The following is a 17891-nucleotide window of genomic DNA, read 5'->3' as shown; positions in this document are numbered from 1 at the left end:
TAGTGGCACGTACTTTAGAAGAACCATGCAGGCAAGAAACTTTGCAGCTAATTGAGGTTGTTAATGGCAAAACTTGTGTGTAAATAGCTTTTTTTATTTGCTGGTTTGTCTTCTGCTGTGCGAGCATTTACCTGTTTGCTCATTATCTTCTCTGGACAGAGCTATCTACAGGCCACCTCGTCTACCGAGCAAGAATGAGAATCCACTTTACAGATTTGTTTTGTCGCCCTGCTTCGCTCGTAGCGCAGGTAGCAGAGCACGTGCCAACACGACAGATAACGTGTTATCCTGCGCAGATACCGGCACTCGCTGCGAATTCTGTTCTCGGAGAGAAGCATAACGAACAGGTTCGCCTAAGATCGATTGTCTCCGAGAATCCAACCAAGACTCGTTTACCTCAGACATGATTCATATACGCCGTGCGCAGATCCCAAAGCGTCTCCCGGCAACGTGGCTAAATATGCCCAGTACAGAGTGTTTTTCGCTCCGATAAGGCACTGATAAGTGCCGTCGGATGCTGCTGTGCCCGTTTATCAGTGCTCGACTTTGGCACCGAACCTTCATATGAGGTAATGCTCTTCTGAGCTTTTCAAAGCACTTCTGTTGTCTCCGCAGAACACTAAGAGCTGTTCTAAAATGCGGATGTTTTCCACTCTATGCCACTGTATTTACACGAAAACAACGACGTAGGTTCTTGCGTCGCGTCAACAAGCTGCGTTCGGGAAAGCTGTCAGCACTCTTTTAGCCGCAACTTTTCTCTTTATACAGAGAAAATAAAGAGCCAAAGTAAAATATCCGTAAGTTTTGAGAGAAGCTTAAGCAGAAGCATATGACATAAAGAGGACTAGACGAGACTATAGCTAAATCGCAACTGGAGCTTTAGTTAAGCAACGGAATTTAGGAAAGAGTTCAGCATGCTAATCCACTTCCCTGCAAAGAGCTTAGTCGTAATACTTCTGAGTACAAGAGGGAACGTTGTAGGGTAGGTTAAGCAGGGAGATTCTAGAGGTATCACTAATTAGCGTCGTTTTTTGCCCTTGATGAAAAAGAAGTTTCTTTGCTGAATTCTAGAAAAAGTTGCTTGTTTTATTTTGCATTTAAAATTAAGAGATCTTAGTTTTGTTTTTTCCGGAGGGCAGATATTTTTTTAATTTTTTCTCCTTTTATAATTGTTTATTGTGGTATGCACCTTTACTGTGTCAGTCTGAAGGCATATACCGCTAACGGTTTATATGGAAACGGCTCGGCATTCATGACAATTTCTTGACAACGTTATTAGAGTGAACAATGACTAGCCGGTCGTCACGTGTGCCGTTCACAGAACAAATTGTGTCATGAACTGTGTTTACGCAATAGCATTGACATGAATGCGCAACTGTACGCTTGATTTTCGTGTTAAGCGTGCTACTAGGGGAATTATTTTAAAAATTATGACCACTTTGTTTCATACGACTCCTGAACTGCCCAGCTTAGCACATAGTGGCAACAGACAGTTCGCTAGAGAAATTTGCCGTTACTGCTTTAAATTATCTATATTTGACAGTGTGACGATACAGAGCAAACTAAGTGTTTAAATGGCAGACACTTAACCTCACATAAATAGTTATTTTCGATCCATCCTCTTGGCTGCCAGGGAAGCCAAGGACTTGTGAGAAGCCACTATGTTACAAAAACGAATGCAACATGATCGTTCTCAATTTCGTTACCCAGATTATCTAAATAATGAATACGAACAAAAACCAAGTAGAGATGCCACTTTGCCACGACAACCAGTTATAACTTTCCGGCCATCGTGTTGTCAGTAGCGTTTGTTGATGGGCTAGTTGTATATGCATGTTACACTTCAAGAAAGAAAGCGCTACAAAGCACACGAGACAAGACAGGACGACGATACAGGCGCGAACTTCCAACTGTTTATTCGGAGAACGAGGTAAATGCATTTATACTACACAGAACGGCCCACATTCACTTCTTTCGGTGCATCTGATAAGCAGCGAAAGAAGTAAATGTGGGCGGTTCTGTGTTGTACAAATGAATGTACCTCGTTCGCTGAGCAAACAGTTGGAAGTTTTGCGCCTATATCGTCGTCCTGTCTTCTCTCGTATGGCTTGTAGCGCCTTGTTTTCTTGAATCGTGCAGTCAAAGAGACTGCATTGCACTTAAAATAGCGGCAGTCAGGCAGAATGATACTGCCAGAAGGAAAACAAGTATGTACTGCATTTTTCCAGTTCAACAGCGAAATTGGAGCGGCCACGCCACTGCACAGAGACCTCAGAGGACGATGAGCATGTAATAGGTTAGCAATGACAGCTGAACAAGCATGGCGCCGCGAGGGCAGAAGGTGCGTCAAGGGCTATCTCCACCCTCCAAGCGGAGGTGCGGGCAACGAGGAGCCCTATAGGAGAGGCGGCTCGCGCTGGTTTTCGAGGCTTTTAGCGGCTGCTTGAGTCCGTCCAGTTTTCGGCTTGCGGCGCCACCCAAGCAGCCCTCTGCCCAAGAGCCGCAAACCAGGCGGGAATGCTAGCCAACGGGGAAGAGTACGAAAGAAGGATAGCAGGAGGGTCCGTTTCGTGTTATCTAGCTGAATTGAAAACATAAAGGTTGTGCTATTTGGGACGACTGAGGCTATGATGTTGTGTTCGAGTTGAGCGGAAATCAGTGTTTCAGCAGCTCACCTCTGGCTAGCTGGTGGAACTGACTGGAGCAAGAAAGTGATAGAATTGTTTGCAAAGCCAGCATAGATAGTGCCCTTTCGGTTCCTGCTTCGAATGCTTTTATTTCCAGGTTCTTCTGTGATAAACGGTAGGAAGAGTGGTGACCGCTTCCCCGCGCCGGTTCCTATCACCGCCTGGCAGCAACACTCTGGTAGCAACAGTAAGGTGTGCCGTTCCCGCTGGTGGAAGTTACCAAGAAACTGAATCGCACTACACTGACGATGCTTCAGAGCGACGACTCACAAGTTCTCTTCGGATTCTCTGAGGAAATTGACTGGGTACCTCTTCGTTTCGTAAAGCCCCTTCCTGAAAACATTGTGTGCAGCGCTTGCAAGTGCGTGCCGAAAAGGAACTGCTTTCTTCCATGTCGTTGTGTGCTCTGCGAGCCGTGCTACGAACAGTGCAAAGCTAGGGGAGGAATCTGTGCGCTCGACGGGCAAGTTTGCTTGGCAGGTCAAGAGGACTGGCGAGAGGTTTCAGCCGAGAAAATCATGAAGAAAGAGGTAAAGCGTGTGCTACGTTTTAGAGGGTTGGGACAATTTTTAGACGGAATTTACTTTGCTGTAGATATGACTTACTTAGAGAATTTTTTGAATAATTTGAACTGCTGCTCCTTCAAAAGGTGATTACAATTATTACACAGAAATACTGTGCGTACGTGACTCCGATAGCACAAGAGATGGTTTTATATCGCTTGACTATAAGCTGCTAAAAAAGCACTCCGCAAGGGCGGTCTACTTGGCCGCATTGGAAGATTTCTCGCTATGTGCCTGTGTAGCTTTCCTAATCTTCTTAGATAACAAGGGTACCTACGCCGACAGGAAGCTGCTTCTGCTGAAAGTGTGAACTGTTTTTGTTTGAAGTGAACTTTTATTCTTGGAAGTTTAGGTGTTTCTAATTTAATTTATGGTCCAACATCCATGTGGACGTAAGCGAGATGCGATGACACTGCAGTTACCGGCTAGTGTTTTAAAAGCTTTAAATACTTGAATACTTGAAAGTTTTAAATATTTGAAAACCAAAGCTTTTACAGTATATTTCTGAATTCACATTTAAGCTGTGACGTCCTGTCATCGATAAAAAAAGCTGACAATAACCAAGAACTGAATAATGAAGTACGCGACGTCATTTCGAAGTAGATGTATTCTTAAAAGATGGTAACAAGTGTGTCAAGGAGATACCCCCGGTCGGAGTCCGGGCTGGGAGCCCGGCCCTTAGGAAAATTTGAATACAAAACCTTCCAAAATAAATTTCCCTTCCATTAATGCATCCTTGTGAGCCGCAGTTAATAGCTGGCGAGTACTTTTAGACGAGTATGAAAAAAGTATCATTGCAGTTTTGAAGGTCGTACCCGCTTAAAACGTTACGACATATATGTGCGGTGTGATACCGCACATAGCGCCCTCAGGATGTAGCCGCTCAATGAGCTCTGCGTTTCTCTCAAAACTGTAGAAGCTTCTCACCTTGTCCAACATGCTTCCAAGTGCCGTACATTTGCTGGCAACTACAGTCGTTCAAACTGGGCAGCCTAGACATCACTACATGGAAGGCAGTTATCCAGAAGCATAATAAGCAAACTGCGCACCGTACGAGACGATGCCTCTATCGAACCCCCAGGCTGCTCCGTCATTCGCGAGCTCCCTCTATGTTTAGAAGCATACAGGTCGTTTTGGTCGATTTTTTATTGCATTAGCATTAAGAGCGTTATTGTTAGCACCCATCGATCTAAGCACATGTAAGGTTATTTACACGACAGAGCCGCCTGCCGCGGTTGGCATGTTCTAAACTGAAACGGTCCGCTAGTAAGTAAGAGGAGGCAGAAGCAGAAAAGTGGCTGCCTCTGAAAGAACCCCTTCTGCCTAAAAACATGATTAAGGAAATGACTTTATAAAACGGGCACCGACAAAGAATGGCTAATATTTACTCATCAAAAATTAAAATCACTAAGAAAAACAATTAAAAAATAAGAAAGATTGTGTAAGAAGGAGTATGAAGAAGTTTTACGAGCGGTTAAAATTGTGCCTCGTATGGGGAAGGAGTCTAATGTGTCACGTGCTGCGATGTAGTCTGGATCTTCTGCGATTCTATTTCTACGGTAGCATTCCGATAAATACCAAATGTCCTCCCCGACACTTGGCAGCTTCTCAAATGGCTACATGGTATACAAATGCTTTTAACGCTAAGCAAGCACTGTGACCGCATAACGCCAATAAGAGCCCCTGATAAGTTTATGTCCTTCCAGATGTACAAAACATGAACGACCATTGACCAGGTGCGTGCTGCAAACCGCCTAAAGGAAAAGATATGTGTGCTGATCGATGCTAAGATGTATTCAGTTTGGATTTTCCTTTTGTAGTCAGCTGAGCGACTCTTGTAACTATCACTATGCTCTTTATTAGGTTTTTTGAGCTTGGCGCATGATAGTTTTGCATGCTTATGCGGCACTAAACCCAACACAACAATATATAAGACATTTATGACTGCGTACCATAGGCGCTGTTCACTTTCAGCTTGTCCGGCGCAAATATTAAGTCATGCTCTATATTCTGCGCGCTCAGCGTGACCGTATGTTTCATCACTTTTCCTTCTTCGTGGCTCAGTTACCTGTTCAAAGTTAATAAGTGCGTGAGTATATGTCCTTAAAGCTCAAATGCAGATGCTGGGCCAAAAAAGCGGAGTGATCTGTCGTAACCTGCCTCTTTTTTTAATCCTAACGCATGCTTTAGCGCTGCAAATCGCAATGTGCGCACAAGTGCCATTATGTTTCTCATTAGCATGTACGCAGTGTACGCAACGCATACAACCATATTTATGATAAAATTCGAAATCAACAGTCTTCTCTACACTCCACTGAAGAGAAAAAACCACCCGAAGACGCAGGAACAAGTCTGCAACAGAACGGTTAATTTATATGCCCGCACAACTTACGAACAAGAACAAAACTCTTGTTGTCGAGGGTTTAAAAAACTCACGAAGTGTAAAAAAAAGAAGCAAGAAGCAAGAAAGCGCTGCTATTCACGAAACTCAGTTTTTGAAGGGTTGTCTTGATTGAGGTCGGCCGAAACAGGGTTTACTGCAAATGTGAATGCATTTCCTGAAGCGTTACATTTATTATTGGCAGTTTGAGACAATATACGCAAGAGCCTTGGAGTCTGGAGCCCACTGTAGGAGCGCAACTGTGACCACGAAAACTCCACTCAGAGCCGGCTTCGACTTTCAGGTAGACTGCCTCTGCGGAACGAAATTAACTAATATTTAGAATGTTGTTATTAAAAGAAAGCTCCTTGCTCGTTTACTATGGACGCGGATTCAAAAAAAATATTTGATGTGATAGCGGGCTTGGATAACTAAATCAGATATGCCATGGCTAAGAAAAGGTACAGAAATTCGCTTCTACAGAAAATCATTGATAATGTAGTTGCTTAAAATATTTTACGCATGTACAGTGAAATGTAGAATTAATGTGATAATATTGTAGTCGCCAACAAACCCAAAGGCTCCGACAGTGTCCGAGACCAAAACCCTGATTGTTCGAGAGAGGTCACGTGACCTACTGACGTCGTAAAAACCTGTCCACAGCGGCAGGTGGCAACCAACCCACCGGTATGAGAAGTCCCGTGATCTTGCGGTGTCTTCACAATCTGACCGGCGTGCGGGTGACAATCGGTCCACCGGATTTCGAGCAACCTGCCCACCCTGGCAGGTGGGGATATGTTGATTGGATGAGAGAGGTCACGTGATCGTGTTGCGTAAATACAACGCGCGCACGTTAGCAGATGGCAACCGGCCCAACAGGTTGAGAGGTCGTGTTACCCTGTGACCTCATCTGCTGATTAAGCTGTCATTGATGTGGACCTGTTCGAGTGCTGACGGTGCTTGAGGGCTACGCCGAAACGCACAATAAATGACACAGAAACACCAAATTCCTTACAATTGGGGTCCCTAATGCTCTCGGATTGCACTCTGATGATGCGTTATGTGTCCTTCAAGTTTTTCAAAAATCTCTCTAGCACTCCCCTCGTGCCTTCGCGAACACCACTAGCGGCTGCAGACACCGGTTCCCTGCCCAATTTAAGTTTGACTCTAGGTTTGGGCCTCCTAGTTCACTTTGCTGTGCTATTCTTGTTATTTTTCACGCTAGGCACCCTGCGGGTACACACAGAAAGCAATAACCAGGCAGAAAATATGGATGGGCCATTTTAGCTCAGCCTAAAGAGCGCCATAGCGTTAATTGGTCAATGGCGATATCTGCGAAATTAGTCGTTATCTAATTTACACGCATTTAATTGGTGGTAGTGGTGTAAATCTTCCGGCGGGAATAGCCTGACAGTTGTCTATCCACAATTGTTCCGCTTGAGCCATTGATTTAAATCATTGCGTCCTCTAACATTGTACCAAATGACCAGTGTTCGATAAAAAGTGGCAAGAGGACTCCCAGGGGTCTATGAACGTAACGTCTAGAATGACCAATTCCTCATATATTGGCATTAAATCTTTAAATCTATTGCGTCATAACCTTCAGGCGGAGCTTAAAGGCCAACTGCACCACTTTTTGAGAATTACGCAAAATTGAAGGATTCAAATCTATATCGGCTGCAGGTAATGCATGGCAAGTTTTTTTGCCCTAGCCTTTAAAATACTGACGTAATCAACGATTGAACTTTAGGCTTCTTCTTAGAGCATAAGGTGAGTGCGGGCAAGTTCGGTGTGACGTAATGGAAGTTAAGATTTCAAATTACTGCTGTAGTCAAACACATCCTACCGTGCCTGGTTTGATGCTATCATACAACTCTCAGCGTTTTACGCTTTTAGTGGCGTTGGTTCATTTCTTTAAAAGGAAGCGTTTATGCGTTGGAAATGTACCGGTACCTTTCTTGGCGTCGACATGCACCCCCCTTTGGCGCTATGTGCGGCACAGAAGCATGAAGGCCATCAAGTTTTTAATCGGCGGTTTCGTCAACATTTCAAATCATAGCCCAAAAAGACTTCGCATGCTTTACCTGCAAGTTTCACGCATTTGACTTCTTTAATTTTGTCGCTTTTTTTTTAATCAAAGCAGTTGCCCTTTAAGTGTTGCATTCAATTTATAATTATTTATGTATTTATTCATTAATTCGTTGGGATGTGCCCACCATCAGACATGGGCGTTTTGCAGTGTAAAAATCAGAGCACGCAAAGAGAAAACAACAATACAAAGAATAACAAGACTATAATAAAACAGCCGTAAAAACTACAAAGACGATGACAATGACGATGAGGAAGGCATACACCTCATCCTTCTGAGGGCCGTTCAAGGCAGATTGCAGGGCTTCATGGCTAAACCAAAGTTATAACATATTTGGCTGATTCATGCCATAAGCCGGTAATCCTGGCTCTAAAAAAAATTAATGCGATACCGTGAAGGATCTCGTTTGACGGAAACTCCGGTGTTTGTCGTCGTTGGGGCATGAAACTGAAGATTTGGCCGACAAAGTGTTTACGTCAAAGCTAGGGAGTTTTTTCTTAAAATAAAAGTTGGTCTGTGAAGTGCTGTAAAGGAATCTGTGTTTCTTGGCTTGATAGCTGAGCACGCTAACTCCCCGCTAAAGTAAACTGCAAAGTAAGCAGAGTGTCGCCCCAATTTGTCGCCTCAGTTACAGCAGGGTCTAACTGGTCTTCATAGTACACATTTGACAAAGCTCTAGGGTGCTAGCGTGAGAAGTACCCAATATAGCAATGCCATTATAGTTGCCACTTCGCTATAACACTCCTGTTGTGTTTAAAGAACTTAAACATAATTTAAGGGTTGTAACAAACTAGGCAGTGCATATTGCTTCATAAAACAAAGCAAGTCGTTACACCTAGAGCATCCCGAATTAATAACCAGCGTTCTAACTGAACACATAAATTCTAAGACACATGATGTGCTTTTTCTTTCTTCGCAGGTCCATTGCTGGAATAGAGAGAATGGCTGCGAAGTGGTCGGCGACGTCTCTACAATGATCAACCACTTTCATACAACCTGTGCTCGCCATTCAACGCACTGCCCCACGTGTGCTGCCTCAGTGCTTCGAAGAGACATGATTGCCCACTTGCAGTCAGGCTGCAGTGAGCTCGTTTTGAGTCGAGTTTTGCCAGATCATGGTAGTGCCATCCCGAGAAGTGAGCTGGAAGTTATCAATAGGGCTCTGCGAGACGTCAAGGACGCCTTGCGGAATGCATCGAGAGAGCAGGACGCCTTGAGGGGAACAGTCGCCGAACTGGCTGCAGTCCATCAGGAGAGTCTGCGTAGTGCCTCGTCCAAAGAAAATGACCTGGAGGAAATCAAGGAAGGGTTATGCCGCGCTGAGGAGATAATAACTGAAAACGCCAGAATAAACGAAAAACGACTAGCTGAGCTCGCTGCGCTGAAGGAGACTACAAAGCAAGATATTGGGAAGCTTGCATTAGCGGTAGAAGAATTGAATCATTGAGGAGAAGAGCAAATAGACAAGGAAAAGTCATATCAAGACGATATGGCTGAGAAAATCGCTGGCCTAGAAGAAGAAATACGAACACTGAAGGAACAGCTGCAGGGCGATAAAAAGTGAAGTTCTAAATAGCAGCCAGCTGAAGCAAATTGTAATCCATCTCTCTGGCCTACGGAAGAGAGATGAAATGCGCAGTAACTCACACCAAAAAAAGCGGCAAACAACTGAGGGGTAGGTAGTTTCCTCCCTCTCTTCCGCCTATGTTTAACTCACATGCTGCATAAACAACGAAGCCGTAATAAATCGTGCACATTACAGCAGAAGTTTGAGTTGTGGCCACTGTAAAGGCATCATCACCAACAAGATCAGCCTGATTACGCCCACTGCAGGGCAAAGGCCTCTTCTTCATGTCTCTCCAATTAACCCTGTCTTTTGCCAGCTGCGCCCACCGTATGCCTGCAATTTTTTTTAATTTCACCCGCCCACCTAACTTTCCGCCTACCTCAGGTACGCTTGCGTTCTCTTGCAATCCACTTCGTTACCGCTAAGGACCAGCGGTTGTCTTACGTTTGCATTACAAGGCCTGCCCAAGCCCAATAATTCTTTGTGATTTCGACTAGGATTTCACTAATCTGAGTTTGTTCCCTCACCCACTCTGTCCACTTTCGGTCTCTTAACATTACACCTTCAGCCGCCGCGGTGGCTCAGTGGTTAGAGCGCTCGGCTACTGATCTGGAGTTCCCGGTTTCGAACCTGACAGCGGCGGTTGCGTTTCGATGGAGGCGAAACTTTAAAGCGCTCGTGTGCTGTGCGATGTCAGTGCACGTTAAAGATCCCCAGGTGGTCGAAATTATTCCTGAGCCCTCCACTACGGCGCCTCTTTCTTCCTTTCTTCTTTCACTCCCTCCCTTATCCCTTCCCATACGGCGCGGTTCAGGTGTCCAACGATATATGAGAGAGATACCGCGCCATTTACTTTCCCCCAAAACCAATTATTATTATTATTATTATTATTAAATTGAGAACGGCCGACAGCGGCGAGCATTCTGTTCGACGACCACCGAGCACGCTTGTTGCTACGCCGGCGCTGAGCGATTCAGTCCAGTGTGGGCGAAAGTCAGCACAAACAAAGAGTTTCGTTCAGACGCCATTTTCGCTGTCTCTCTGCTGTCCAGATTGCAACCACGACTTCGTGACAATATTGATGCACTTAAGTGAACCCAGTCTCTTGCTGCTTGCTGGTTCGTCCTGGGATAGTACGATCGCTTCATCAGTTTCACTGTGCTAAAGAAAACCTAGACTGGACGGCTCTTTGAGAACGTGCAAAAATCTAAACCTGAAACTTTTTTACCCTATATACCACAATGAAACAGGAAGCTGTGCGTCTTCTTAACTTCATTTGCCCCATTTGAAAAGATCACAAATGTAGAGTTCGACTTTACACTCCCCGAACTAATGTTCGGAATTTTTTTTTTTTCTGCGAACCACTACTGACTGAAACCGTTTACCTCCGGATGTGGTGCGCCGTAGCTCTGTGAAAGGAGTTTACAAATCTCTTTGCCCCCTGCAGTAATGAATGTGGCGCTGCCAGTTCTTTCTGAATAAAGAACAAAGAACTATTTTGTGAGTTTTCGTAGAAGACTGAAATTTTTCTAATCAGGTATTCTTTTTCCTTAGTGGGTGATAGAGAGGCTCACTTTCTTTGGCATCAATAAAAGAGCTGTTTCAGCTACACGGTGCTTACCTGCACAAAATCAAAATTATTTTGTGGGTGAATTAATCTGTTGCGGACACCACCATGAAGTTGCCGGTTTTCCCGGGGCAAGAAGAGTTAACGCGTGTTCGCGTGACCAGCTCGAGTCACTTGACCACGCACTCGTACCGATGGTTATGCTAGCCCGGGTTGACACAAAATGCCTCAGAACTTATGGTTTACATTTTGTCTTAGGCATTAACAAGAACTAGGCAGCAGCACTCGGGAAAATTTCGTTGCGCTTAGCGTGTTATCCACCAGGAAGTAAAAAATTTGATTTTTTTTTCTCTTTTTGAAACAGTTCTAAGCCCTGGTAGCAATTCACGCTCTCTTCCTGCAGTTTCTGGCACCTAGTGAGGCTTAACAAGTGTTTTTTTTGTGCAAACTCTTGGCAATTCGTAAAACAAAACATTTTGCCTTCTTGTCTGCAGTGATTAAAGAAACGCGCTCCAATCAAGACAACGCTCCGCAAACTTCTACATGGAACGCACGCATTCCGTCAGATTTGTCACTTGGATCTTCTTTGCAGTCAGGCTGCGCAGCAGACAATTGCGCACAAAAAAGGCTTGCGGATCACATTATGCCGCCTGAATAATATTGAAATCCTAGTGCTTCGTTTTTTTCCTTGCCGTCAAATCTCGTTTGATCGCGTGTCATCTGTGTACTGATGTCGCATACGACCGCCCATGGGCGACATCTGCACAGGCGCTGCCCCGCCCGTGTTGAGTTGCGCCCCTGTTTTCGCCATTTCGCTGCTCGAGAGCGGATGTGGCAAAGAATGTCACGTGGTACGCGAGTCAGGAAGTGTCGCGATTTGAATGACGTCGCTTTGCTCTCCAAGCAGGCGCCCAGTTTTCGAATGCCGTGTTTGATGGCCCAAGTTAGTTGAGTCTCAGCGTTGAGGGCAATCGCGTTTTCGAAACTTTCAGAAATGTCGACTAAGTGCCGACTATAAATTTGGAAATATTATCACACGCATATCGTTAGTAGTTGATCTTTTTCCTCTTTTATATGATTAGCCTGTTTTTCGACGTCCTCCTACAATGGTATTGCCGGAAAAAGCTTCTGTTCACCTCAAAAATCATATATTTTAAAACCAGTGGTGGACTACCCCGAAACACCTGCTTGTATAAGATGTTCAATTTTTTCTACGCATTTACCACACACTAGACATAAGTCAGCTTCATGGTTAAAATTATTCTTGCAGCTAGCTACGCTTTTCGAGACCTCCTGGTCTAGTTTCAAAGAATAGGGTCCTGCCTCTTGAGTTTTCGCAGAACGCTTCCTTCCTGATTTGGTTTTTCGAATTTCTATGCAGTTTTACAGATTGTTTCTCTTCGATGAATTTAAGCAGTTCTCAACTTTTGCGTTTTTCACCGGTCTCTTAAGGATCTTCATTTTACCGTTCTTGTTTTTTAATACTTTAGCTGCGGACATGTTATCGTCCTATTTCCTGGCGCGTTCTTCACATAGTGTTTTACTTTGAGCTTACCGTGTGGCGAGCGATGTCCAGCCCACATCCAAATGTACCGTCTTGCTTGTGGTTTTGCTGTGGGGACCTAGCACTAATCTTTTAACAGTTCTGTCATTTTTTTCTGCTCCAGACTGAACTTCTGCCCTTACGCACAAAACCGAATTCCTAATAATAAGCCCTGGCACTAATATTACTTATCAAATGCCTGTTAGCACTTCATACTTGCTGGACCACATAGTGTAATATCTTCATAATTGCAGCATCTGCCCGCCCTTTTTCACTTACAGTGTCTTCATGCCTCTTCCGTGTATACCTGTCCTCCGTTAACCCATGCCCCAATGTATCTGTAATCTGCCACTTTGCATATTTCATGGCATTATATTGTAGGCAATTTATCTGTTGAATCTTTTAAAATCACTCAGCATTACTTAATTGCACTAAAAGTGAAACCTAGAGAGTCTCCGTCTCCACAACGATTAACGAGTAAATGCGAAGCTTTCTAATAGAACAATATCGTCCACTTATAGTAAAGCAGAGAGCCGCTGCTCTGCAAACTTTCCGCCTAGTCTGTGCGTTACAATATACCCAAGCTTAGTGTCTTGTAGCCTTTTTTTCATATCTATCACATAAAGCATGAAGAGCAGCGTTGATATAGCTGAAGCCTGCCTTAGTACTTAGCTTACCTCGGCAGTTGTAACTTTTATCTCATCCGAAGCGATTTCAATTTTATTACTTTGGTATAGTTCATTCAGGAAATCAATTACCTCATGACCGATAGCTCCATCCTTTAATATGTTCTGCAGGAATTCTCTATTGACGTTGCCGTACGCACTGCTTATCTCTAAGAAGGCTAAATACAGACCTCTTCTACAGAGCTATTTCTATGCGTTGAGCAAGCATTAACTGATTATCATCTAAGCGTCTACCGCTTTATAACCGTTCTGAAGTTCTCCGAGCCTCTTATTAGTGCGAGAGCACTCATACGCACACCAACACCGGCCAAGAACCTTGGCGCCGTACGTTGGATCACCGTTCGAACACGTACGTACGTACGATCTTGCGCCGTTGGTACGCAACCCAAGCACCACTTAACCTTACCCGAGCTACACGGGCAAGGTCAGGTAGTAACTTAGGTAAGCTGTGATCAGTTGGGAGGAGCGTCGCGCGCGCTGCGGGAGAGGTTCCTTGGGGAGAAGAACATGGGTCGTGCACGCCCTGCCGGTGGCTGCGATGGCAACAGCCAGCTGCCAGTGCACAGGCGCACCTCTAAACCGCTGCGCCACTGCGCTTGTAGAGGCATGAGGACTAGCCGCCATGTATGACTGTTAAGTTGAGAATGACCAATTCTGAATACGTGAGCATTAACCCTCCAAAGATATTATGTCCTGTCCCTACGGCGGAGTTTAAGTGGTCCCTCCAATTGAAGAATGAACACCTGCTTTCGCTAGTCTACTCGGTTTAACTACGTTAAACTCCTAACAGTTTTACTTTGTATCCGTGCCTGCCTTTTTAACTGCATTGCCTGCATTGCATTGGCAGTCTGTATATAATAATGTTTTTTAATCGGTCTGACGAATTTTGTGTTCGTCCTATCTCCTTTTCTTTTATAAGCCAAATTTATTCTACTCTGTCGTCAGCTGTCCGGAACTTTTTCCTTTTTTATTATTGTTTCGAACTTTTTATCAACATTTACTTGCTTCTTGGACCAAGTGCATCTTTAAACTAGATGGAATTTCTTGTATCATTAACGCTGTTCATTCCGAAATATGTTCCTCCGCCTTTTTCTAGTTCTGACATGCTTTCTGCTATACTGTCCTGTGTTGCTGCTTTTTGGGGGAGAACATCCCATCGTCGCTCCTAAGTGTCTGATATAAAAAAACTGACGTAATTTAATATAAATTTTTTTGGCATTTTGCGTCCATTCCTGCTTTCTGTAAGTCTTTTTACCCAGACAGCTTATACGTCACCGTAAGTTTCTTGGGCCACCTTTTGTGGCGTCGGGAACTTCAACCACCCAGCAAACAGTGGGCTGCTTTAAGTCACCTGTGACGCGGATCTCTAGTTCCAGTTTCCTTTCACTATAAAGTTCTAATTTTTAGTTTATTTCATCTTCTCAAAGGTGCGTCTTCTGCTACAAAATTCCCGTTATGTTCTGTGCGTCCAGCGAGATCTTAGATGTGGCCAATCATGTTTCCAATAAAATATTATCGGCGTCGTCGACAAACTATTTTGCACCGTCAGTGAGACATTTAACAATATTCTCCTTTCCTTGCCTGCTTTTGTCCCTGTGTAACTTTAGCTAATCTAGCAATGGATAATAAAATGGGAAGAGGTGCTCGTTATGACATACATGACGGAAGCCAACAGCCATCGAAATCAAGGACCATAGGGGACGTCTTCGTTATTTGGTACTTGTCATCAATGAGAGATTAACAAAAGCCTAAGAAAAAACAATAACACGCCACCTGTGGAATCCGAACCCATGACCTCCGTATTTCGCATCCGGTGCACTACCAACTCAGCGAAGTTGACAGCTGTCCAATCTTAGTTTCGTGGATATTTGTGTGTAGTGAAACTGAACCTTGAGGGCGTTTACCACTGCCACCCTCGTGCATGGCTGCGGAAGTTACACGTTATGTATTATCGCTGTAAACCTATTCTCTTGGCTCAACGTTCCTTATTTCACGATTAACAGTTCTCACGTTATTGCGTTAACAGTTACCACAGTCTGCACCCGCGGTACTGTAGCCTTTATGGTGTCAACTCGAAGAGTTAATCTTTCCAATAATTTCAGCCATCTTTCCACAAAAGGTTTCGGTTAGACAGCGACCTTGGCGGAACATATGAAAAACTTTTATGAGAAAAAATCAAAAATTAACAATTATTGATTATAGGTTCTATGGTGCAATGCCTTAGCGTTGCGTTTCGTAACAGACAAAAGGTCGAGACATCCGGTTGATTCCTCTTGAGCAAGTTAATATTTTCTCGTATTTTTTACACCAAAACTTACAGGCAGGAAATCAGCTTCCTCTCCTCGATCTTCTACCTTCTTATTAATTTTTCACAATTTTGAGCCAAAATAATTGTTTAGCAGGAGACGAAACATAAGTTGCGTATGATAAAGTTGAGAGAACAGAATTATCCGAAAATAAGTCACGGAAATAAGAAATGATTAGTTCTTTCATGAAGGCGTTTGCAATAGCAGTGTCTTTTTATTTCATTGCATTTGTGCAGCTCTTTGGCCTTTTTCACTGCTTGAAGAAGCAAGCACTGCCACGAGTCCAAGGCGCGGGTCAAATTTGTTAGGTCTACCGGGCCATCTCCTTTTGTAAGTTGTTAACTTCCAGTTCGTTGAAAAATGACCATTTATTGGCACCTAAAGCAAACTAGAGGAAGAAGAGTTGCTATAGGCATAAAGATATTGCCTTTATTTTATCAACTGCGGAATTTTTATATTCCTGATGACCTTCTATCGGCCTCAAGGAAGAGACAATAATGGAAGATTCTAATTTACAGAATTCCAGCAAAATTTCCGGAAGTATACGTCCAAAAAATGTGATTAACATTTACAAAATAACACTTCTTTATTAGGTACATTTCAGACTATGATTTCTCCGGTGACCCGGATAATATTGCACTTCTCTTTAAGATGATGAGTGCTTTGCAGTGGCGTGCAAAATTCCTAAATTAAAACGCAGCGCTGACATGAGCGAATAAAGGCTGCCATAGAAAGATGTCCTTCTAAGGCGTCAAAAAGGAACTTTTTTGTATCTGCTCCCAATCGGTCGAAACTTTCTATATCTGTGACGTGAAGAGTCGCCATCGCCACAAATGCCATTCTTAACTCTTTGATGGTTTCTTCAAGAATATCTTTCAGCTTTTCTGTTTCATCCTCTTGGTGATCGTGGATTTCGTTGCTTCCTTCAAGAGCATTCAATGCTCTTTCGACGCCTTTTATTATTTCTTTTAGTGCAGCTGCATTATGGGAGATTAGCATGAGACTACGCCGATGAGCTGTGCTAACCTGAGCTACAGTTGCCCTTTGGAAGACGCACTCTTCTGACACCTTCTGCAATCCGTCCTTGATACCTCGCAGTAAAATCTTGATGAGGTCTTGTTCCCTCGCCATAGTTGCATTGCAAGCCGCTGAATAATTTTTAAGCAAAACTAGTTCACTGCACTGTGATTTCAGGTGTGGAATTTGGTCTCTTCGAAGAACATGGGCCGCGCACTTCGGGCAACGCGTAGAGTGGTGCGCGCAGTTCGTATGGAAGTGCTTCATTATCGTCGAAACGTCGTTGACTGCTTCACAGCCGTTCGGTCTGTTCCAGCAACTCACCTGAAAAATTAAACAACACTGCTTAATAAAGTTTCTGTGGATTATCTGCGGCACTGACAAGAAGAGGTGGTGTGTGTGCCTTCATTTGCGTAAAATGTGCGGTTCTAAGTGGTACGTGGATCGCCTACCTGGAAAACATCAACATATGTGGTATATTTCAGAGCATTCAAGCTGCTTTGGTGTATCCGCCTCCAAGCATTCAAAACATCCACTGAAAACCACGATTCGCCAAAACACTTTTTTGACGGAAAGATTTACACAGGCACAAATCACACCACTCTAACTCCATATTACAGTGCTGACGTCGACGCCACTGAAAAAAAGACACTATCAAAAGCTCAGCAATTACTGTGATCTCCTTCTTGACTACGCATTCACAGTAGCAATTGAGGAAAATACAGACCCAACTCAAAAAAAGGTGAGCAGGAATTATATGACGGTAAAAGCGAGATACGTATCTCACCTTTATGAAGTATGATCAGTCGATTGGTGTCAACCAGTCAGCCAAACTGTTTGGCTCTAAGTATTGCTTTTCACATTACATTCTGTGATATATTCTGCTCCCATGAATTAAATACACCACCATGCCTCGTGGCAGGACTCTGGTGGCGTAGGATAACGACTGTCATAATAAATAAGACAATCTAGAATGCCACTGTTCGTGTAGTGGTCTCTGCCAGTCTCCTCTAACCGCAGACAGTCTGTACCTTGAGATATTACCTACCAGAAGACGAAACCGCGGCGACAAGGACAGGAAGGAAGAGGACCAAAAGACAGCAAGTGTAGCCCGTGGCATTCGGCATCGCCACAGGCCTTGGCAGCCAGCTTGTGCCGACTGCTAAGTGTGAAAGCACACGGAATCAGGAGCATTTGAGTAATCTAGGTTGGCTAATTTATCATTTTGTTTTTTCCCTCGCATTTCATGCCCATAGTACCATTACGTATGCTGCCGCTCTTTATCAGCCTTGAGAATACCGGCTACCCGGAGCGGATGCGTGAACACGATTTCGGTGAAAGTGGCGCGGAACAGGCTACTCACCGTGCCGGCTTTCAAGCGATCCATATTTTGTCACCTACTCACCTGAAGTTACAAAATGCCAGGATCAAAAAATACATAACATACGTTTCTTGAATGCAAAAGGGACATTACAGCATTCAACCT

At 44.0% G+C, this 17891-nt stretch overlaps 1 protein-coding gene across 2 annotated transcripts in view; it reads right to left on the bottom strand.

Annotated features, from left to right (window-relative positions):
* LOC144105064 (uncharacterized) overlaps nucleotides 1-17891 on the bottom strand; it is a 55171-nt gene that overhangs the window by 31342 nt on the left and 5938 nt on the right. Inside the window, exon 2 of one of the 2 annotated variants that reach the window (XM_077638263.1) lies at nucleotides 15575-16729. The exons of the other annotated variant lie outside the window; for it this stretch is intronic. Coding sequence (XP_077494389.1) covers nucleotides 16073-16729 — 657 coding nt within the window. The 3' untranslated portion in view covers nucleotides 15575-16072. Of the gene's footprint in view, nucleotides 1-15574; nucleotides 16730-17891 lie in introns of those variants that run through there. 2 annotated transcript variants of the gene reach the window in all.

Source organism: Amblyomma americanum, chromosome 9 (assembly GCF_052857255.1).
Source record: "Amblyomma americanum isolate KBUSLIRL-KWMA chromosome 9, ASM5285725v1, whole genome shotgun sequence".
Classification (NCBI taxonomy): Eukaryota; Metazoa; Arthropoda; class Arachnida; order Ixodida; family Ixodidae; genus Amblyomma; species Amblyomma americanum.
This window is presented reverse-complemented; position numbering and strand designations above follow the sequence as displayed.